This window comes from Babylonia areolata, chromosome 14 (assembly GCF_041734735.1).
Source record: "Babylonia areolata isolate BAREFJ2019XMU chromosome 14, ASM4173473v1, whole genome shotgun sequence".
NCBI classification, from domain to species: Eukaryota; Metazoa; Mollusca; class Gastropoda; order Neogastropoda; family Buccinidae; genus Babylonia; species Babylonia areolata.
The window spans coordinates 18,053,336-18,078,335 of record NC_134889.1 but is presented as its reverse complement, the minus strand read 5'-3'; the positions used below and the strand labels follow the sequence as shown (position 1 = coordinate 18,078,335).

At 41.3% G+C, this 25,000-nt stretch overlaps 1 protein-coding gene across 1 annotated transcript in view; it reads right to left on the bottom strand.

The window, feature by feature from the left end:
- Positions 1-13,303, bottom strand: part of LOC143289631 (uncharacterized) — a 42,161-nt gene extending 28,858 nt beyond the window's left edge. Inside the window, exons 1-2 of the mRNA XM_076598676.1 lie at positions 13,087-13,303; positions 12,154-12,170 (exon numbers count right to left, since the gene is read on the bottom strand). Coding sequence (XP_076454791.1) covers positions 12,154-12,170; positions 13,087-13,303 — 234 coding nt within the window. The remainder of the gene's footprint in view (positions 1-12,153; positions 12,171-13,086) is intronic.
- Positions 13,304-25,000: the final 11,697 nt, after the last annotated feature.

Sequence of the window (25,000 nt, the reverse complement as noted above, 5' to 3'; positions counted from 1 at the left end):
TCTCTCTGTGCTGTTCAAAAACTGCACACCTTTCACGGGCTCACCAAGTTCTCCCTCCCATACCCCCGTGGATTTGTCGAAGCTTTCAGTATAAATTGTATCCCCTCCTTCTGAAAGTCTGCGTGAGAAATTTCCTCAGTTCATTGCTTTCTGTGTTTCTGGCGCTTACCATTTCTCCCTGTCGTCTCTTCATTTTTTCTCTTGCTGGACCATTCACCACATTTACCTGGAAAGTATTGAGCATTTTTTGTCTTTTTCTGGACTTAACGATGTGGCACTTTTACTTTGTTGTATTCTTTTTCGGTGGGCACCTTAGATGTGCAATGTACCCATTGACGATTTCTGGTTTTGTATTTTTTCCTCATTTATTATGAAAAATTATGTTTGTGTTTGAGTTAGCTTTTTGTGATTTTTATATCCTCCTGTGACAATTTGACAAAATGGTCAACATCATAAGCGTGTCATAGGTTCACGTGCATGAATATGACTGTGATTTGTGCCTTTATTCATTTATTGTTTTATTGTTGTTGTTGTTATTGTTGACCTTTTAGATTGTACTTGATTGGCATTTAGTTCTGAAATTCTGTGTGTTGTTAAACAAACAAACAAACAAACACAACTGTTCGCTCTACACTGTCTCACCACGTTCTTCCTTGGAAGATGACCCCTCCCCCTTCCCCACTGCCCAATCCTTCCTGTGAAGATGCTGGAGATCTTTCGGTACAGATAGTGTCCCCTCCCTCTGGATTTTACCAGGAGCCACTCCCTCGAACGAGGAAACCCTCACAAAACCAAGAGCCAATACCTAAACAACTTGTCCTGGAGCGTTTGTCTGGGAGCTGGTCTTTTCGGTGATACGACAAAACTGAGTTCCCATGAGCAGGAGGGTGTCCCTGACACAAACATGCGAAAAAGAAAACAAAAAAACCCACTTTGATTGGAAAAAAAAGTATTTGGAGACAGAAGAAAGGGTGTTATCGGATTATGGCGACACGTTCTCATCGTGGACAGCAGCTCGAAATCAACGTAGAGAAATACGTTGCCGTTGAATCCAATCCAATCGAATCCAGCTCTTTACCCCATACTGTGTGATGTGAAGATATTGTATTGTTTTGACCATTGTCACAACGGATTTCCAAGTGTGAAATTCGGGCTGCTCTCCTTGGGGAGAACGCTTCGCCACAGCACGTGCCACCCATAATTTTTCTTCTTTTTTTTCTGTCTGCAGGTACATCTATTTTACTGACTCGGGTGAAATAGTAACAGACCAAAACGATATTCTGCAAGAACAGCTAATGTTTTACAAAAGGTTATATAGTCAGAAAACTGAAGTAGAAAGAGAAGAAAACAATTTGTTCATTGAGAACGAATATTTTCGTCGATTAAGTGAAAATGAAGCTACCTTATGTGAGGGTATTGTGACAACAGAAGAGACAACTAGTGCTCTCAGAAAGCTGAGAAATGGTTCAGCTCCTGGCAGTGATGGCATCACTATAGAATTCTTAATTTTTTTCTGGACGAAAATTGCTACGGTTGTTACAGATTTTTTTTTTTTTTTTTTTTTTGTAAAGTCTTTCCGCAGTGGGGATCTTTCATGTACACAAAAACAGAGAACAACCACGTTAGTACATAAAGGAAAAAAGCTAGACAGAGATACATTGAACAACTGGAGACCTATAACACTCACAAATTCAGACTATAAGGTTTTAGCTAACGTTTTGTCAGAAAGGCTCAGCAATGTTGTACACTTACTAGTAAATGAGGATCAAGTGGGTTATATTAAAGGAACATTGCCACAATAATAAGATCAATAGATGATGTAATAAACTATATGAATAAAACAAAAAAAATCTGGGTATCTTCCTGTTGTTATTCTAAAGCATTTGATTCTATTTCTAAGACATTTTTGTTTCACGCTTTTAATAAATTTGGTTTCGGAATAATAGAGAAACAAGCAGAAAACTGTGAGTGAATGACAGAATCATAAGGCAGAGAAACGGGAGAAGGAGAGAAGTTATTTCATACAACTTTTAATACCACTTGTGCTGATTAAAAAAAATATCCATGAAGGAAAAAGACAGGGAAAAGAACGGAAAAAAAAAGAAATGTTTAACACTGCAACTCACACCCGAGCATTAACAAACACAGACAGAAATTATCACGTGTTAAATTCGCTTAGAATGCAAGCAACAACACACCAGAGCAACGATAAACCCAGACAAGTGTATGCAGTCACTGAACATTCCTAGATCGCATGCCGTAAGACACTCTGGGGCAATTGTTGCGCCAGAAGATGGGGAAAAAACAACAACAAAAAAACACCTTGAAAATGAGGATTAATGGGGAAAAAATATGTGGAAAAAAAAACAGAGAGAGAAAAAAAAAAAAGATTTTGGGGTTTGTTTGTTGTTGTTGTTGTTGTTGTTGTTTGTTGTGTTTTTTTTTGGGGGGGGGGGGGTGGATGGGGGTGCAGGGGGGACGGGGGGGGGGGGGGGGGGGGGGGCAATGAAGAAGGCATGTGAGGCACTTATTTAAAAATAAAATAAAATAAAATAAAAGCAAAAAGCGGGTGCTCCATGACCTGCATGCAACTGAGGCCACACACACACACACACGCACACAACACACACACACACACACGTACACACACACACACACACACACACACACACACACACACACACACACACACACACACACACACACACATCATTGTCAGTATGGCAGATATATGCACTTATACTTCAATGATATTGTTATAAGAGAACCTTTTTTTTTTTATTCTGCATATTTTATCTTTAAAAAATGTTCATATATCTCCATTTTGTAATTGTATGTTAGAGTTGTGTGTTGTAACACATGTATACTTCCAGGTCATTTGTGGGTTTTGCTGGTTTTGTGGCCACAGTGTCCCCATACTTTTCGTCAACTGAAAAGAAATCATTGTAAAATCAAATATCGGGCATTATTAAAATAATAATAATAAATAAAATAAAAAAAATAAATATCTGCAGATCCTGAATCCCATCTACCAAGATCTTTACTGTTGCAGATCTTGAATCCAGTCCTCAATGGCTTCTAGTACCTGCAGATACTGACCCTAATTTCCCTGGGCCTATAGTATCTACAGGTCCCGAATCCAAGTTCATAGAGTCTCTGGTATTTAAAGTCCTGAATCCAAATTACCAAAGCATGCAGCATCTCCAGACTCTAATTTTTTTTCTCGGGATCTTTACGTTCTCAAGAACTCAGAACAATCTTTTATGGCTATTGGGATTTCCAAATCCTAAAACCAATCTACTAAAGACTTCAGTATCCTCAGATCAGCCAGGAACCAATGCACCAATCATGTAGTTCACCATTTGTGTGTCCATCATTCCCTCAGGCACTGCAGCAGCAGTAGAATATTCCACTGTGAGTCTGTCACAATCTGACCCTTTCCATGCACAGACAGTTCGTGTGATGTGGTCGGTAATTACAGAGCTTATACTACTGGCTGACTGTCTATGATCCCAATGGGAATTATTCTGAACTCTTTTCAGCTGAACATACATACAAGCCAGTAACGTGTAGAAGATTAATCAACATTCAATGAATATAATACATACAGACTTTTTCACACTGAACAATCTGAATGCTATTTTGTTTACAAATATATTATGGTTTTAGGTGGAGGAAGGAGGATTTTTTGTTTAATGTCCCGTGACACATATCGGTGATTGAAGACATTTTGTTAAAGTATTTATGAATACATTTGAGTATTATCGGTTAGAAGGGGTGGGAGATGTGAATGAATGGAGCGTTGGGGGAAACTGGGCAAATGAGGGTGAAATGAGGGTGAAATATGAAAACAAATCTAAATACAATTACAGAAAATTACTTAAAGGACTTCGTAAAAGAGAAATCGTTAAACTGACGAGTAAAACAACTGATAATGAATGCAAAAAGTTAAAAACATCAACGTTCTCAATCACTTGTGAAGACACACTTTCGTGTACATAAGGCTTCATCAAGCTACAGTCAAAAATTACATACTTAACTGTCAGGTTACTAAAGCATATGCACTTGACATTAGAACAATACTTGGTCCGTAATGAATTTGATAATAGTCTGAGAGCTAAACTCAGAATTGGTCTGCGAATCGGACCAAAGTCTGAGATAGTCAACTGACGAGGTTTTAGACTTTGAATTCAAGCAGCTATAAAAGTTTCTTTCAAGTATATTGCTTATTTCCTTGTATGACAATGGGCAATATACTTTTGTACTATCTATATGATTCTTTGCTCCCCTTTTTGCTGCCCTGTCTGCTTGGTCGTTATAAAGGAATCCAGTGTGGGGTGGTATCCAACAAAAATCAACATTTGTACCCTTCACAAATAGGGAGTGCAATAAATACCTAATTTCAAACAATAAATCTTCTCTTAGAATATTCTCAAAAAGGAGCAAACTTTTTAAAACAGATTGAGAATCAACAAAATATGATATTACTTACTATAATTGGTATATCGTATATCAACAAGATGATTTAAAGCCATAAGGATGGCCACCAATTCAGCTGTAAAAATTGAATGTCCCTTACTTAAATAATATGATTTTTCTTTTTTTAGGTCAGGAATGACAAAAGCAAATCCTGCACTGCTATCACCCAGGACCGAGCCATCAGTGTAAACTTTTAAATGATAATCAAAATTTTCTTCTAATTCAATTCTGACAGATGGTGCTATTGTATGTGGAGATTCTCCTTTTGCTGTGTCAGAAGCACATATGTTGACGTTTGCTTCTGTTAACTCCCAGGGAGGGACAGGTGGCACCAAATCACGAGGTGCCGTGTCATGTAAATCAATGTCTGAAGAATTTTAAATAATTATCTGACACATATGTGTGAATGGTTTGTAGATTTGAATTATTTTGTGCATTTTTTTGGAAAATCAATATCAGACCTAATCTTTAATTCCTCAAAATCATCCTCTGCTGTATATCTCACAATGTATTTAGCAGAACTTAATTTTCTGATTTCATCTAGTGGTAGAATACCCGCAAGCTTATAGGCTTCTGAGGTCTTAGTATGCACAGGTACCCCTAAAGCCAGTTTCACAGCTTTACTGTCAATTATTCGCAGCTTCTTTAGAAACGTCGTCGGAGCAGAAAAGAAGATTTCTTGACCGTAGGTCAATCTTGATCTTACGAGAGATGTCGCTAAATGTAAAAGAATTTTGGAGTCTTGTTCCCAAGGAGAGTGACTTACAATTTTTAAGAAATTTAGACTTTTAACTGCTTTAGTCACTATTGAATCAATGTGTTTCTTCCAGTTTAGTTTTGAAGTAAATATGATCCCAAGAAATTTTATTTCCGACTTGAAAAATTTTGTTAAAGTAGTTATGAATACATTTGAGTATTATCGGTTAGAAGGGGTGGGAGATGTGAATGAATGGAGGGTTGGGGGAAACTGGGCAAATGAGGGTGAAATGAGGGTGAAATATGAAAAAAAAAATCTAAATACAATTACAGAAAATTACTTAAAGGACTTCGTAAAAGAGAAGTCGTTAAACTGACGTGTAAAACAACTGATAATGAATGCAAAAAGTTAAAAACATCAACGTTTTCAGTCACTTGCGAAGACACATTTTCGTGTACATAAGGCTTCATCAAGCTACAGTCAAAAATTATATACTTAACTGTCAGGTTACTAAAGCATATGCACTTGACATTAGAACAATACTTAGTCTGTAATGAATTTAATGATAATAATGGTATTTATATCGCGCTGGGTCTTGTGCAGAGACAAATCAAAGTGCTTTCACACCAGTCATTCACACGCATGCATAACTCTAAAACTGTAGAAACTAAAGACAAGGAAGGGCAGGCAAGGGAAGCTATTTTGGGAAGAGGTGGGTTTTAAGGCCAGACTTGAAAGAGCTGAGTGTGGAGACTTGACGAAGCGAAAGAGGAAGTTCATTCCAATCGCAAGGTCCAGAAACAGAGAAAGAACGGCGGCCAACAGTCGAGTGTTTGAATCTGGGTATGCGTAAACAGAGTGGATCCGAAGCCGATCGTAGTGAGCGAGATGGAGTGTAGAGGTGAAGGCAGCCGCAGAGATAGGAAGGGGCAGTTTTGTGAATGCATCTATAACATAGAGTGCTGATCTTGTACTTTATTCGGTGCGAGACAGGGAGCCAGCGGAGATGTTGCAAAAGAGGAGTGATGTGCTCAGATCTTTTCTTTCTGAGGACGAGTCGGGCAGCAGAGTTTTGTATGCGCTGAAGGGACTAAATGGATGAAGCAGGCAGACCAGACAATAGAGAGTTACAGTAGTCAAGGCGAGAGAGAATGAATGAAACTGCAAGTCTGGATGTTGCGTCAGTGGACAGATATCTCCGGACGGCACTGATGCGCCGCAGTTGACAGTAGCAGGACTGACATGTCTGACTGATAAATTTTTGCATGGACAGTGTATTGTCAAGGACAACACCAAGGTTCCTGACTGACGTGGAAAGAGGGATGGATGTACTGCCAAGTTTGATTGTGTCAATTGCGATGGAAGACAGTTTTTGTTTAGTTCCTATGATCATTGCTTCAGTTTTGTCCGCGTTCAATTGTAACTTATTTCGAGTCATCCAGTTTTGAATGTCCAGAAAGCAGTTGGATGTTTCTTGCAAGAGCGACAACAATTTTTCTGGGGTATCACTCTTCTGGAGTTGAGTGTCATCAGCATAAGAATGATGACTGATATTATGGCGGTTGGTAATTTCAGCGAGAGGAGCAGTGTACAGTGTGAAGAGCACTGGGCCTAAAACAGATCCCTGTGGGACTCCATGTTCGATTTTAACGGGTTCAGATTGGAAATGATCAACAATGACAGACTGGAATCGATCAGTGAGATAAGATTTGAACCAGTTTAGAACAGTGCCGTTGATACCAAATGTAAAATGAAGACGGGAAAGAAGGATTGAATGGCCTATCGTGTCAAAGGCGGCTGACAAGTCGAGAAAAGTGAGAAGGGAAATTTTTCCTGAGTCGGACGCTATCAGTAGATTGTTCAGAATGTGGAGGAGAGTGGTTTCGGTGCTGTGGTCAGCGCGATAGGCAGACTGAAATGGGTGGATGAGATTGTTGAAACAAAGGTGGTTGTTGAGCTGCTTGAGGACAGCTTTTTCAAGGAGTTTGGACATGAATGGAAGATTAGAAACTGGTCGATAGTTTTTCAAAATGTTTGCGTCAAGGTTGGGTTTCTTCAGAAGAGGCCGGACGATTGCAGTTTTGAAAGTGGATGGAAACGTTCCAGTGAGAAGGGATGAGTTGACAATATTGGTGATTGTGGGGAGAAGATGTGAGACACACTGGGAAAAGACCGAGGCTGGTATAGGATCGAGCTCACAGGATTTTACTGTCATTTCTTTTAGGATTTCATGAACTTCTGTTTCAGTCAATGGATTAAAGGAATGGAGAGGAGTGCCGCTGAATTGAGGATCAGGATGAACAGGTTGGAAAGACATTTGGTCTAAGATGGTACGAATATTTTGGACTTTGTCGAAAAAGAAAGAGGAGAAGACATTGGGGAGTTCAGATAAAGTGTAGGCAGAAGGAAGAGGAGAGGAGTCTTTTTTGCAGTTCCGAGAAGATTTGACATGACAGAGAAAAGAGATCTGGTGGATGTGACATCCAGAACTTGAGAAGAAAAGAAGTTTGTTTTTGCTGATGAGATCATATGTTTGACTTTATTTCTTTGTTTTCGGAATATTTGATTGTGGACTTGCAGTTTTGTTGATCGCCATCGTCTTTCCAGTTGGCGACGTTTGCGTTTTGCAAGTCGAATGTCTTGTGTGTACCATGGGGCGGAGTGTCTGTCAGGGAGCATGTGGGTAGTTGGGGGTGCATGTTCATCCAGCAGTTGAGACAGGACAGTGTTGTAATGTGTGGATACGTCGGTAAGGGAAGAAATTTTGGAAAGGCGTTCAGCAGCTTGAGAAGAAAAAGTGTTAATGTTGGATTTCAGGTTGCGACGAGTAACAGATTTTTTGGTTCTGGTAGGTTTTGAAATATTAAGCAAGAATATAACAGCACATTGGTCGGAAGAAAGTTTGTCAGTTACAGTCACTGTTTGATAATAGTCTGAGAGCTAAACTCAGAATTGGTCTGCGAATCGGACCAAAGTCTGAGATAGTCAACTGACGAGGTTTTAGACTTTGAATTCAAGCAGCTATAAAAGTCTCTTGCACGTATATTGCTTATTTCCTTGTATGACAATGGGCAATATACTTTTATACTATCTATATGATTCTTTGCTCCCCTTTTTGCTGCCCTGTCTGCTTGGTCGTTATAAAGGAATCCAGTGTGGGGTGGTATCCAACAAAAATCAACATTTGTACCCTTCACAAATAGGGAGTGCAATAAATACCTAATTTCAAACAATATTTCCTCTCTCAGATTATTCTCAAAAAAGAGCAAACTTTTTAAAACAGATTGAGAATCAACAAAATATGATATTACTTACTATAATTGGTATATCAACAAGATGATTTAAAGCCATAAGGATGGCCACCATTCTGCTGTAAAAATTGAATGTCCCTTACTTAAATAATATGATTTTTCTGTTTTTAGGTCAGGAATGACAAAAGCAGATCCTGCACTGCTATCACCCAGGACCGAGCCATCAGTGTAAACTTTTAAATGATAATCAAAATTTTCTTCTAATTCAATTCTGACAGATGGTGCTATTGTATGTGGAGATTCTCCTTTTGCTGTGTCAGAAGCACATATGTTGACGTTTGCTTCTGTTAACTCCCAGGGAGGGACAGGTGGCACCAAAACACGAGGTGCCGTGTCATGTAAATCAATGTCTGAAGAATTAAAAATATCTGACACACATGTGTGAATGGTTTGTAGATTTGAATTATTTTGTGCATTTTTTTGGAAAATCAATATCAGACCTAATCTTTAATTCCTCAAAATCATCCTCTGCTGTATATCTCACAATGTATTTAGCAGAACTTAATTTTCTGATTTCATCTAGTGGTAGAATACCCGCAAGCTTATAGGCTTCTGAGGTCTTAGTATGCACAGGTACCCCTAAAGCCAGTTTCACAGCTTTACTGTCAATTATTCGCAGCTTCTTTAGAAACGTCGGCGGAGCAGAAAAGAAAATTTCTTGACCGTAGGTCAATCTTGATCTTACGAGAGATGTCGCTAAATGTAAAAGAATTTTGGAGTCTTGTTCCCAAGGAGAATGACTTACAATTTTTAAGAAATTTAAACTTTTAACTGTTTTACTCACTATTGAATCAATGTGTTATTTCCAGTTTAGTTTTGAAGTAAATATGAAACCAAGAAATTTTATTTCACGTCCTCCCCAAAAATATCGTGGTAGTTTGCTGGGATTATGAACATTATTAAAGAGGATCAAATGTGTTTTTTCTACAGAAAACTCAAAACCATTAGAGTGCATATAGCTACTTGGTCTATCAAGTTCACCCTGAAAATGTTTCTTTACATAATTGATGTAATGTAGGCTTGTCCTTTTCTTCAAGGATGTCTGAATCCATATAGCAATATCATCCGCATATTAAGCCAGCTTGGTAGATGATGAAAACCATGTGTGTAAATCATAAAGCATAATGTTGAACAACAATGGAGAAATAATGGAACCCTGCGGGATTCCCATGTTTATAGGCCTAGAGGTTGACAAAGTTACTCCCACTTTTGCCACTATATATCTCCCACTTTAAAAGGATTTAACATAGTCATAAACATGACCCGACAGACCAGTTTGTTTCAGCTTAAGTAACAGTCTGCTATGCCATACTCGGTCATAAGCTTTAGTAAGATCGAAGAAGGACACAAGGATACTTTTTCGCTTAGAAAATTGTTTTTTAATTTGGGTAGTGAGACGGGTCAGATGATCAGTTGTAGATATTCCTTTCCGGAATCCAGTTTGAGCTGACGGAATTATGTTATTTTTGTCACAGTAATATACCATTCTAATATTTACAATTTTCTCCACGACTTTCCCAACGTGGGAGGTAACTGAAATAGGTATATAGCTCGAAGCTTCTGTTCGAGGTTTACTCGGTTTTAATACAGGAGTTACAATGGAAGTTTTCCATACCTCAGGGATTTGTCCACATTCCCAGCACTTTTGAAATAATGTATGTAATATAAGTATCCAGTTTTCTGGCGAATGGTTTAACATGGTGTAAGATACTACATCCTTACCAACTGACACATTTTTGTTACTCAACAAATGAATAGCCTTCTTTACCTCCTGTAAAGTTATTGCCGAGTTGAATGTATTATCATTTTGTGGGGTTTTAGGCTGAAGATGTCAAATAGCATGTTAACTATCGATCATGTCTGCATGGGATTCCATCCACTTCAAAAGATTTTTTTCCTTGTATTTCCTCTGCTTTTCCATAAAAGTGTTGACAGTGTACATAAAAGGATTGATGGCTGAGTTCAATGGCAGTACGAATATAGCTAAGGCCACATTCACTTCTCCAGGAATCGGAATCTCTGCTAATGCCAAAAATCCACACAGTCCAATGGGAAACCAGCACATGAAATCAGTTATTGCTATTGTGATCAACCGTCGAGCTATAGTCATGTCCCGTGATTCCTTAGAAGTATTAGTTTTTAATGTATTGCTTTGTATTGACCAGTAGATAAAGACCTGACCAGTAGAAATAAGTAAAAACAGAACAAAATTAAAGACAATGACCAAACTAAAGGAGTAAACCTTTCCTTTGAAGTCTTGTCTTGTAACTGGTAGTGGAATACAGATACCTGTCTGGCTATAAAAGTCCCAGTGTGATGTCATCGGAAGTAAAGGCAGGACGGCCAGAAACCAGCCAACCAACCAAATTAACAGACAAGCGACTGTCGCTGACGTTTTATCAAACCGCAAGGTGCTGAAAGGAAATCGGAGGACAATAAAACGATCCAGTGTGATAAGCCAGATGACCAGCGCTGACACCTCACTCGACAACAGAGACAGAAAACCAGCCACCTTACAAGTCACACTGTCTTTCCATTTCTCATCACGAAAAAGATATATGTCACGAAACCGTTCATCAGCTGCTCCAATAATGGCCATGTAGACCCCCATAAAGAAATCAGCCATGGTAAGATTGGTGACAAAAACACTAAAGCCACTTGAAAAAGACATATTTCGCGCACAGCAACGTAAGACAAAACAGAATACATTGCCAGTCACAGAGAGACAACAAAGCAGCCATAGAAATCCACGATACATTCCCGACTGAAGAAGATCTTCACACGATGAGATTTCATCTTTTGGGGAATGACAATCAATGCTGTGAATTGTATCAGGCAACATTGCATTGCAGCACAGCCTATAATTTTGTGTTGACATAAAGCGTAATCTGTGCAGACTTTTTAACATGTCAAATGGGAACGTTTTGATGGGACTTCCATCCATGAACAATTCTGACAGTCGTGGTGTGAATTTCAAGCCTTCGGGGCTGATGGTATGAACTGGTGTAAATGATAAATTCAGTCTTTGTAAGTGAGGAAAACATGCAATCACTTTTGTGTCAAACAGTCTTAATCTTGTGTATGACAAATCTATCAATGTCAACTCATTCTGTTTGACAGCAGACGGGGTGTCAGAATAAAGTGAGGTGAGAGGGTTGTTCGCCAGGGATAAAGACTGAAGACGATCTAAACCAAGAAAAGACACCATGTTTGCATTGTGGAATTTGTTGCTACTGAGGTCAAGAACCTTTAAGTTGAACAAGCTCATCGTTGATAAGTGGGACAGAAGACACCGCGAGAGAACCAAATGAACAAGGTAAGTGTTATTCCTCACATCAGAAAGTGTCATGCCTGACCCTGTGGCGTCCAAGGAACGAAGCAGAGGGAAGAGTGTTGTGGAGAAAGGCTGTCGACAGAGAAAGGTATAACCCTGACACAGACAGCCAGCAGGACAGGTCACATCACATGCTAACTCATCATCATGCATTGGGCAGTGGGACCACCTGTCACATACATGGTCACTGTGCACGCACACCATAGAAGCTCTGCATCTGAAGAAGCCTGGACATGTCATTTTCTCACACCCCTCTTCGTCTTGGTGATCAACACAGTCGTACATCCCATTGCATCGTGTGTAGACAGGCAGGCAGTCACGTAGGTACTTACCAGGACAGCGATAGTGACTGTCAGGACATGACTCATTGACAGCCATTGGGACTGATGTGAACTGCATTATGCCATCGTGATTGATAAGAGCAGGGGATTGTGAATACAGATGCTCTACAAATCCAGCACTGTAATGGTGACAGTTCATTTCATCTGATTCGTCCAGACAGTGGGATAGTTGATCACACAAGTGACCATAGGACAGACACTGGCCGTTAGAGCATGTAAATGATTTGACACAAGGAGAGTGCCTACAAAATGATTCTTCACTTCTGTCTCCACAATCATTTATAAAGTCGCAAACCAGAGTGTATGACAGAGTAGTTCCATCATTACATGCAAATATGGGAGGCGAAGAAACACTTTGCTGTGAAGAATTAAATGCGTCTGCAACTGACAAACAATACTGACTAAAAGCAGTTGCTGAGTGTTTTTCTCTACATATTCTGTGTTTGTTAGAGCCAGACAAAACAAATGTATGTGTCATTTGACCATCACCACACTGTGTCATACATGGTTGACCCTTGTGCAGAAGGAACTGTGTGCTGGCCAATGTAACCTTATGCAAATGATCAGAATTCCCTTCGCTTTTGTTTATTCTGATTTCGCAAATGGCCCTTTCGAATCTAAACGCTGAATACGTATAACATTCTATATTGCTGAGTCCTAAAAAGCCGGGTTTGACGATGAAACACTTAATTGTCCCAAAGGTGACTTTGGAAACACGAACAGAATGGTGAAATACAGTTCCATCTTCACTCAGTACACTTTGTCTATACATAAGGGGTAATGATTTACCACCAGAATACACACCAACCCACATGTACTCTAATCTTCGTGGATGTATCTTAATCAGTTCTCTAAGCTCAACCAGCCAGTCATTTAAACACTTGGGCAAACTCAAAATACCTTGCAAAGAATGACAGAACTGACTACCCTTTTTGTTGCCATCAGTTTCATCACTGTCGAATCCTCTCATGCTGTCCACAAGTTTGTAACAACGGTCACACAGTGCCACCATTCCCTGGCACTCCGGGCTGCTGAAGGGGCAGTGCCCCGTTTCATCCCTCCCATCCTCACACTCTGTCTTCAGGTTACAGGCCAGGTGGTGATGAAAACTGGGGTAGTGGTCCACAGAACAGTTCCACATGCCAGAGGTTAACCTCTGAGGTGCTTCACTCTCGTTGAAAAAAGAGAAAAAAAGCTGAAAGCGAGGAGTGATGAAACGGTCCCTGTAAAGCTGAATTCTGAATTTTGTTTTGCACAGATGGGCAAAGTCAGATTTGGTTTGACGTCTGACCCAGATCGAGAACATCGAACCAGAGTGCGATGATGGACAAAACACCGCGACATCTGATAGCTGGTCCACAGGCTCCTTATAACTAGTCATGACTACATTTCCCAGAGGAACAGCAAAACTGCCCATCTGAAGCTTGGGATCATCGTCACTCACATTTCCTCTCACAGTGATGTATCCAGAAAATGTTGACGTCATTGTAACATTGAAGTATCCTTATGATTTATATGGACATATTTCCATTATCATATGGCTGATTGATTACATTGTGTGTTTGTTTCTGTGCATGGTGTGTGTGTGTGTGTGTGTGTGTGTGTGTGTGTGTGTCTGTCTGTCTGTCTGTCTGTCTGTCTGTCTGCCTGTTCTGGATGAAATATACATATCTGGAGAATTTAACAGTAATAATAATAGGAAGAATGCAATAGAGTCTAGTGGTGTATTGTTTGGAATATAGCTGGATGTGTAAAATACAGACCAACGCGAGAAGGAACACAGCACAACCTAGTAGCGAATGCCTAACACGACTCTTTTGAATCGAGAACTGGAACAACATATGTTTGATCACGTTTGTTCCTGTGTATTTCTAAATTATCTATGAACCTATCTGCAGTGTATACATGTGGCTTTAAGTTAACCAACAACAGATCGCATATAAACAGACACGTAAAAACAACTGTAATTAAGGTATGTCTGTGCTGAACAGAAAATAGTACGAAACTTCAACGAACATTTGGCCAAGGAAGGATTTTAAAACACAATTAAATGTACTTTACCACAAGGCACACGTCAGCATCATCTTCTTGTTTTCCCCTTAACTCTGTGGATGCCGCACAGAACTGTTCACTAGATTTCTACAGGTCTAATGGTTCTGTGTCAAAGCCTAGGTCTGCAAATGACATTCCCATCTATTCTGCAATGTTGTAAGTCCAACGAAATTTCTGTCTTCCTCTTCGTCTCCATCCGTCAATAGTTCCATGAAAATTGTTTAAGCGAGGTCAATGGACTTTGTCACATGACCATATCAACGTAATTTTCTTTTCTTAACATATGTAAGCAGAACTTCAAATGGTCCAATGTGCTGGTTCATGGTGTGGCAAACTTACCCATTGGTGACATGATCCGTGTGTCTTTTGTTTGTCATCTTGCGAAAACATCCATGGTTGGATTCTTCTTTCCTAATCCACCAAAAGGGTCCATGACTTGCATGCACACAGGAAGATAGAATGTATCAGTGCATGCAGGAGACTGATCTTGTGTTTCATGGAGATGTTGTTGTCTATCCATTCCTACTTTAGTCATAATGTAACAAATGTCTTTCTATTTTTGTTTGCAAATGAGGGTCTTTGAAGATTTCAAGGGTAGTGAAAACGCACTATGGACAAAAAGTAAACATGTGCTGTAATCAAGCATTTACAGGAAAAGGTCATGACACCCAAACCATCCATGAAGACATGGTAAAGACACTTGGTGACAACTCCCCTTCTTATTTAACAATCAAGAAGTGGGCTGTTGACTTCAAGACGGGCAGGGAGAACACAGAAGATGACCCAGTCCAGCTGCCCCAAATCCCCGAACACTGATGATCAAGTAGTCACTTACCACATGATCTTGGAACACAGACATTTGTCTATAGCACAAACAGCCAACACTATGGGCCTCACCTGTGGTTCAGAGCAGACGGTTTTTGACTGACATCTTAGGGAACAGTAAGCTGTCTGCAAGTTGGGTGCCCAGAATGCTGACAACAGCTGGCCAGACGTGAAACTTCAAGGGATTTTTCTGGCATTGTTTCCGGGCTGACCCAGCTAATTTCATTCAGAGAATTGTGACTCCAGACGAAACGTAAGTCCACCAATTTGAGCCTGAATAAAAAAAATAAAAAATTAAAAAAACACCGGCAATGGAAGCACCTAAGTTCTTCCCTTCCCAAGAAATTCAAAACTTGGCATTTATTGGAAAGTTTTTTTTCTGGAATTGTGAGGGAGTCACAAGGAATTGCAAGGGAGTCATAATGACTGACTACCTGCAAAAGGGCCACACCATGACAGAAGACTACTATGCCACAGAACTGCACCAACTTAAAGAAGCCACCAAAGAAAAACACTGAGGAAAGCTCTGAGCAGGGGTCCTATTATTGCAGGACAATGCACGAGTTCACACTGATGATGGTTATAATATGGATACTTACATGGCGCCTATCTTCGGTGGAAGACCAAGCTCTAAGTACTTTACAAATACGTAGTAATTTGCACAACAGGCTGCCATCCTGGGTAGAGCCGATTGATAGCTGCCATTGGTCGCTCATCATTCGTTTCCTGTGTCATTCAATCAGGTTTCAGTCACCGCGCATAATACTCATGTAGACATGTAAAAATTTACTTGTATGACCATTTTTGTTTATTTACCCTGACATGTAGGCAGCCAGATTTGGTTTTCGGTGGTGTGCATACTGGGTATGTTCTTGGATTCATAATTAAGTAGTGGTAGTAGTACTAGTAATAGAAGTAGTAATAGTAGTATGAACACCATCTAGTGCAACCCAGTAGTCAAATCAAAACCATGTCAACAATCCTGCCCCTCTCCTCTCCACTAGGGTAGGTATATTGCGAACGATCCAGTCGAAGCGACCAGTTCAACGTGTGTACTGTAAAGATAACGTCGCACGATAGTCAAACGTAGTTCTTTTGTTTTCAAAGGCTTTCTCCAACTGGTTGCACCATGAAAAGTTTGTTCATTCTTTTCAACATTTTGTCGACGTTTGAAACGGCAGGGGTGCCTGAGGGTAAATGCGAACGGGCAAGTCTAATTGCGTACGATGGCTTTGGGTACATGTAGACAATTAAAACAGAAGCAGGTCTTAAACTCATTAGACATAACAAATTATCGGAACATCGCAACAGACTGCTGGGTTTGATCACACATGCACAAAAACCCACAAACAGACAGGCAAACGACACTATTTTGTACGTTTGTAATCTTGGTCGGCAGTGGTGTGCAAAGAGAAGAAAGAGCGCAGAAATAGCCAGAAATAGCGGATGTTTGACTGGTTCTTTGAAATGAATATTCATCAAGGTATTAAAAAAAGGTCGAAACAGACGTTAAATTATGAAATGCATCCATTAAGAACATTCATCAGGGTATTAGAAAAAGGTCGAAACAGACGTTAAATTATGAAATGCACCCGTTAAGAACGCTTCGAAGTGGGCAGTATACGAATCGTTCGCAATTACACACTGTTCGCAATCACCTGTACCTATCCTATGTATTGAGAACTATCGAAAATCTGTCCTGATCACTCCCCAGCCCGTTTCACAGGGAAATGTGAATGGGAAGTTGAAAGTAATGCTAGTTATAGTTTGTGATCTTGGTCGACTCAGTTCCATCCTGTGAAGTGACTTTAGTGTCATTCTTCTCTGCCATGTCCTGTGACTTTAGTTTATACGTACAATTAACAATAAACAGTGTTGTCAACAACAAAAAAAGCACAGATGTCAGTATCGTTTGCTCATTTGCCACATAACGACGAGGAAAAATCGATTTCGTGCAGTGAGATTTATGAGCATACATTCGTGTACATGTAGAATTTATCTGGCACGATCTGTGGTGTGCGAGAGTCGTGTGTGTGTGTGTGTGTGTGTGTGTGTGTGTGTGTGTGTGTGTGTTTACATGTGTGAGTGTGTGAGTGAGTGCGTGAGTGTTTGTGTGTGTGTGTGTGTGTGTGCGTGTGTGTTTGCATGTGTGACCGCATGTGTGTGTGTGTATGTGTGTGTGTGTGTGTGTGTGTGTGTGTGAGGTAAAGAGAGAGAGAGTTACACACACACACACACACACACACACACACACACACACACACACACACACACACACACATAAATTTTTTGTTTTTCTTATTCCGTCTTTTCCTTCTTTATGTTCGTGATCAATACATTCACACAGTTAACTCTGTATTCTTCCCATTTCCAGTTGCCATATTCTGTACCACTTTCATTCTCTTCAGCAGGTTCGTTTCACAGACCGAAAAAGATTATGGGTTATGCTTCTATCAGTATCCCTTTCAACTATCAGTCGATAGGGACAAGCGCTAACGAAGATGACTTTATAAATGTGTGAATGAATGATGAATAAAGTACGTAAACAGACATATAGATATATAAAAATTTTAAAAAAATTAAAGATGTATAGATACAGACAAACCGGAAGATAGACGGAGAGGAAGACAGATAAAAACAGACTAAGAAATGTAGATACAGCCAGACATACAAACCAAAAGACAGATGGAGAGGTAGACAGAAATAATGGAAACATTGATAGATATATGACAACTAACGCTCGTAGAAGCCAGCAGATGTTTGTATCACACTGCAGTCTTTGAAGCTCTCGGGACAAGGAAGAGCAAATGCCCATGAGCGTGGAAACGATAATTAAAGCCAGCCTTGTCCATGACTGATGTCCGGACAGACCCGGGCAGTATAGTAATGAACAGATTAGATCACCACACGATCAGCTGAATACAAATGGACACACACTCCGAGGCCAGTCCAGCACGTGGGGGCGTTAGGCAATAGAACTATTAAGTGTAATTCCCAGTTGAAATAAATTGGCCGGACGGCAGGCAAGTGAATAGGCTTCAAAGATGTAGGGGAGTAATTACCCCTTTCGATGCCAGGAAAATAAGATTTAAGTGAAAATCTATTTGCCAGGGTTTAAAAAAAAAAAACGGGTATAAAGTTTCAAAAATATTTTGTGCTCTTTGTTATTTGAGAAAGACCGATAAAAGTATATATTTTCTGACAGGTAAATGAATAAAGAATACAAAACACACAATGTTTTCCCATTTTATATATTTTTAGTGACATGCTGTTGTTTTGAAATCAGTGTTTTGTTTTTTTGTCACATTTTCAACTTGTTCATTGCAAACATTAGTCAGGAAATTTGCACTAAAATATATTTTCTGGACAAATGGATATCTGCACACACAAAATCATACTAGAACAACCACAATAAAAAAATTTTTGAAAGAGACAGATACACAATGCATTGTGACTTCTCCAAGTGGTAATATGGATGTGGGGCCATGCCCCCTCAGTCTCCACCCCCCCTCCCTCCCCCACTGCCCCACCCCCCTCCTCTTCACCCCTCTTACATGATCGCTTTATCCAGTTCTCATCAGACCGCGTTGGCTGAGTGCCAAGAAAATCGCCTGCACTGTGTCCTGCTAATAAATCGGTTAGTTTGTGTCGACTGCTACGGTTGTGCAGCCGGCATCACTCACTGATAGCCGTATCTTGGCCACTCTCTTGATTGCTCCCTTTATTTTCTATCAAATCGTCCTATAAATATTCATCACTGTCTTCTCCTTCGAATTTACGCTTCAATTCTTTTTCTTTCTGAACATCAACTAAAGAAAGCAATCTTCGTTGATTTAGTTCGCCACGATCGTATGTCTTGAGCACGGCGTCAGTTCGACATTTTGTTGAGCGAGCGAGGAAAGGAGCTTGGCAAAACACTGCGACAGTGACCCAACCAAAACGTTCAAATAAAGGACTGCCTCATGACGTAGATGGGGTTTCTAGCCATGAATAGAATCCAGAAAGATTCCCCAAGCTAAAGCGACCAGCATTTTCGTCAACGAACTGAATGCAAGCAGGGAAAACTCCGAATATTTCGATGACGAGTTATCTCGTCATTGTGGCAGCGAAACGTACATTCTAGCGATGACGAGTTATCTCGTCATTGTGGCAGCGAAACGTACATTCTAGCGATGACGAGTTCTCGTCATATAGGCAGCCTAGGGGTTTTAACGTGGAATATGAATGGGGAGACTGGTCTGTTCTGAGCTATATATAAGGCTGAACACAAAGACCCCAAAAGGAAACCCCAAGAGCAGACCAGAAGAGCAGAGTCGAAGGGTGGACAGAGAGAGAGAGAGACCTGAGCAAACCCTTAGAAGACAGGTCTGCAGCCAGATGATGATTTGAAGAGGCATGTGACGTGTTAGATTCTAAGTCAACATAGGCAGTAGTTAGGTTAGGTTAAGCTGTAGGATGTCTATGTTGATTACTGAAGAATGCTACCATGGATAGATAACTGTTATGATGTATATCCTAAGATTGTTGAGACTATGTGACTGAATAAACAAAGGATCTCGAAATGAATCAACTCTTCAGAACTTGTTAGTTGTTATATGTTGTGAAATTATTCCCTCTCGTAACAACCTATTTAATGGTTGTGTCTTATTCATTTGTCGGTTCGAGTCTGCTCTCTACTTATCCATAACTCTTAGATGGTAGCTTTCCTCCCTGTCTGAAATCTTATTGTATCGGGTAACGTTAGGCACCAAACATAGGGAACCAAACGAAATCAGAGAGAATAGACTACATTCCCCTGAGCTGAAATGTTCCAGGAATAAGTTGGACTTTACAGTGGTAGTTGATGGATATAGGGATATTCAGTCGTGAGACAGTTGGCACAAGATAAATCCACGACTTTTCCGTCGTGTGATAGTAATATTCACTGATGTGATAGTTGGTGGAAATGACTCTTCAATTCCATTTAGTGTAAAACACTCACAGGGTAATAACGACACTTTTCACCCGTGTGATATTTGCACAAATGAAGCAATCTAACGAACCAAACTAAAATGTTTGAACCAAAGAAACTAAAGAATGCACACACAAGCTTAATTGTGAATGACAAGAGCAAAGGAAATAAGATCGTAACCTGTCAAGTCGGCCCTGTGGGTGTACAATAATGACGAACATTATTGACAATCAAACAAATAGACTGCATTTAGCGCTGGATATAACTCTCGGTTGTAAAAACGGGCTTATCAGAAAGAGTTGTCTTGGCGACAGAACTGAATAGGAAGCGTTTGTACCATTTCTCTTGTGTTCGTATTATTTCGTCGAATTATCCTAGGTTTAATTGTCCAAGGTAAGGATAATCCCACCATTTATGAAAAAAGGTAGAGTTATCCGAGGTACAGAAAGTAAACTTTTTAAAAACTAGCAATACGATGAATTTCACTATCACTATTTTCCTCATCTGTACTATAATGGTACATGACACAGGTTAAATAATATATGATTATTAGATTTTATGAAGTAGTTTATATATGTTTATCTATTTTGGTAACCTCTGTTGCATGCAGGCCATGATAAATCCAAATCAGGTTTGGGTTGTAAATGTATTCTTTGGTCATTAGAATTCCGAATTAGATTATCCGAAGTATGGAAAGTCTTTTTTTTAATTGTCGTTACCGACTTTTGACTTCTCTTTTCCTTCTTCTTCTGTGTTCGTAGGCTGCAACTTCCACGTTCAATCTAATGTACGAGTGTGCTTTTACATGTATGTTCGTTTTTTACCCAGCCATGGCGGCAGCCATACTCCCGTTTACGAGAGGTAAATACAGGATATCTTCTTGTTTTCAAAACCCACCGAACGCTGACATGGAACACGGGATCTTCAATGTGCGTTGTTTGATCTCGTGCTTGCGTTTACACACGAAGGGGGTTCATGTACTAGCAGGTTTGCACATCTGTTTACATGAGAGATCAGTAACAAGTCTCAACCCTTGACCCACCAGGTGCCACAACCGGGCTTCGAACTCAGGACTCCTTGATTGAAGTTCCGACGCTTTTATTAACCACTCTACTGCTGCGCCCGTCTACTTTCCTTTTAATATTGAAAGATGAATTTCACTAATTTTTGCATCTGTGTTGCATGAATACATCATACATGTTAAACAATGGTTGAATATATCTATCTGGTTGTATGCATATATTTATTTATTCAAGTATCAATTCATTCATTTATCCATTCATTTATGCAAACTTCAGTTGCAAGCAGGCCATGATGATTCCAACTGAGGTATTGGGTTCGCATACATCAATTTTGTCCTTCTCCCTCTCTGTCTCTGTCTGTCTCTCTGTCTGTCTCTGTTTTGTTTGTTGCCGCCCTTGCATTTCGTCACATTGATTCAACAGCAACAGTCCTTCATTGTATTCAATCACATCTGCGTTGACTTTGTGCTTGTGTTCAGTTTTGTGTGCTCCTTCTCATGATTAATGGCCATGCTTGACCATTTCAGTTTAGGAAAACAACCTTCATCTCTCTATATATATCTGTTTGTCACTCCTTCCCTCCGTCTCTGTCTGTCTATCTGTCTGACTGTCTATCTGTATATCTGTTTGTCTGTGTCAGTCTATCTGTCTGCCTGTCTCTTTCTTCTTTCTCCCTCTCTTTTTCTGTCTCCAACCCTATTACGCGCGCACGCGCGCCCTTTCGTTCCCGTGGGGTACGCAATGTCCAGGACTCACTGCCGCACAGAGAGGGTGCTTACGACTCAAGCCCAGTAGACCTGGATCTTGATGTGCTCCATGACCTCCTGTTTGTCCGTACTCTCATTGTCAGTCTGCACATGGTAGAAGCTGTCATGCTACGTGCAGTGTCGAGAATCAGGGAGTATGGAATCGTTGAAATCAGGTACATAAAGTCAAGATCAACATCCAGATCATGATAAGAGATTCTGATGTTAAGTTAAAAACTACCACCCCCTGTTCCATAACCTGTGTTTTCTTCAGAATGATGTTTAGTCCAAGGTCTCGACAAGCCTCGCTGAAGCGGCTCATGAGCAGCTTCTGTCCAGTAACTGCTGCGTCGTCTGCGAAAAGGAAGTTCCAATCGCATTTCAGATGAACTTTAGGTGTAGCTCTTACTCTAGAGAGGTTGAACAGTTCTTGCTGCACGACCCAAGGGAAGCTTTCGGGCAGTCCTTGAAGTGTTTTAGTGGACTTCCGATATCCCTTGTGCCAGCAGCAATTGTGTGTCGCCATTCGGACTACATATCTGGCCAACCACAGCTGGGACTTTATGATTGGTGTTTCAACCCCAGCTATCTTTGGTCTGTGAAGTACTTTTGTCTTGGAAGTTCTGTCACCCCACGAACTGCCAATGATCATTGGGAAGCATTGGTTGTGGAATTGATCCAGTGCTCTGCCCTATTTCTTTCTTAGGCAGCTCTCAGTTGGCTCTACACATGTAGACGGCATGTTATGCAAATGACTCAGTGTTTGTAATGCACTACGAACTTAGTCTCTGACCGAGGATTGGCACTATATAAGTATCCACATCATCCTCAACATCACTGGCGGTACATTCTCGCAGCCACAGAGCAGGGTCCTCCCATGAGATGCCTATAATGGAGTCTCCCGTCGGACCGGCGATGAGTAGGCAGGCAGGCTTATTTGTCGGTGTGTGTCCTCATATGGGGGAAGAGGCCGATTCTGGATGCGCAGCACTTCCCACAGGTGTTGCAAGGGAAAACGTCTCCAGAAGTTGAGCCCTACTTCCTTCCTCACGCTTCTCTTTAATGACCAGCGTTCTCTTGTTTTCAAACGTCTTTACGCCACTAGAGCACAGCGTCCTCCAGCGAGAGCGGTCAAGGGCATCAGTTTCCCAGGAAGCAATGTCTATGTCACAGGCTTTGAGGTTTGTCTTCAAGATGTCCTTGAAGCGCTTGCAGGGTCTTCCAAGTTCGCGGTGGCCTTCCTTCAGCTGGCCATACAGTAGCATCTTCGGGATCCTGCTGTCTGTCATGCGGACAACGTGTTCTGTCCAGCGTAGCTGGCACTGGATCAGCAGGGTTTCGATGCTGGGCAGGCCGCTCCTCTCTAGGACCTGGAGGTTGGAGACCCTGTCTTGCCACTTTGTACCGAGGATCTTTCGTAGGCATCTCTGGTGATACTGTTCAAGTTGTTGAATGTGACGACGATACGTTGTCCATGTTTCACAGCAGTACAAGGTGGTCAGCACAACAGCTCTAAGTTTTGATTTTGGTGCTGAGCCTGATGCCTTTGTTGTTCCACAGCCTGTTGTTGAGTCTGCCAAAGGCGGAGCTGGCCTTGGCGATATGCAACGTCACTTCTGCATCAAGGGCTCCGTTGCTGCATAGGGTGCTGCCCAGGTAGCAAAACTTGTCGACTGACTTGATCTCTGTGTCATCAATCTTGATTGCAGATTGGGGGTTTGGGGGTGGCACTGGCGTTCTGTGAGCTAGCTGGTTGGTACATGGACTCGATCTTGCTGAGGCTGATGGTGAGTCCAAAGCACCTGCAGGAGGTTGAGAACCTGTCCATAATGAACTGCATGTCCTCATGGGTGTGTGCAGCAAGTGTGCAGTCATCAGCGAAAAGGAACTCTCTCAACAGTGCCTCAAACATCCTGGACTTGGTGTGGAGTCGCCGCAAGTTGAGAGGTTTGCCAACTGAATGTAGATGCCCCGGTCACAGTCTTGGAAGGCGTCAATCAACATGGCAGAGAAGAGAATGGAGAACAGTGTGGGTGCCAGGACGCAGCCCTGCTTCACTCCTTCTACTACAGGGAACGGATCTGACATGTCAGTATTTTCCTGTACTCTCACCTGCATGCCATCGTGGAATGACGCAATCAGCTGGATTAGGCTGTCTGGGCAGCCGAACTTTAGGAGGATCTTACACAGACCACGGCGGTTCACCGTGTCGAAGGCCTTGTCAGGTCTACAAAGACTATGCGCATGCGGAGCTCCTTGTTCTGCTCACGGCACTTCTCTTGCATCTGGCGTACCGCAAACACCATGTCACATGTTCCCCTGCCTGAGCGGAAGCCGTACTGTACTTCAGGGATGGCTGTGTTGGAGACATGGTCAACCAGTCTTTTCAGTATGATACAGATGAAGATCTTGCTGGCGATGCAGGGGAGAGAGATTCCACGATGGTTTTCGCAGGATGTTTTTTCTCCCGTTTGTAAATGTGGACAACTGAAGCATCCTTAAAATCCTGGGGGACCTCCCCTCTCTCCCAGATAGACTGGAACAGGGTGGTCAGCTTGTCTGTCAACACCTTGCCTCCATACTTGTAAATGTCAGCCTGGATTCCATCTGCTCCTGGTGTTTTTCCTGACGTTGTCAGCTTCAGGGCCTTCTGGGTCTCGGCCTTGGTGAGAGGGGCAGCTAGCGAGCCATTGACTGGTAGCTGTGGGAGGGCTGCAATTACCTCGTCAGATACGGACGAGTCCCTGTTGAGGAAGGTGTTGAAGTGCTCTGCCCATCGGGCAAAGATGTCTTTCTTGTCTGTCAGGAGGGTGGTCTGGTCCAAGGCTCGGACAGGGGTTGATCCTGTGACTCTTGGCCCATACACAGCTTGGAGACCATCATGGAAGGTCTTCATGTCGTGAGCATCAGCAGCGGACTGAAGCTCTTCAGACTTTCTCTCCCACCAGGTGTTCATCATCTCACACAGTCTCTTCTGTACGAGTTGCTTGGTTTGCAAGAACTGGTTATTCTTCCTCTGGCAGTCTTTATCGGAAATGTGATCCTGATGCCGTATAAGCAGTGTGTTCAGGAGCTTGGAGATTCCAGAGTCGTTCTCGTCAAACCAGTCTTTGTGGCTCCTCTGTACAAAGCCAAGTGTGTCAACTGCTGCTGTGTATACAGCATCTCTAAAGGTGCTCCATACCTCTTCTACATCAGTCGATGCAGGAATGTCTTGGAGGGCTGCTTGGATTTGCTGCTGC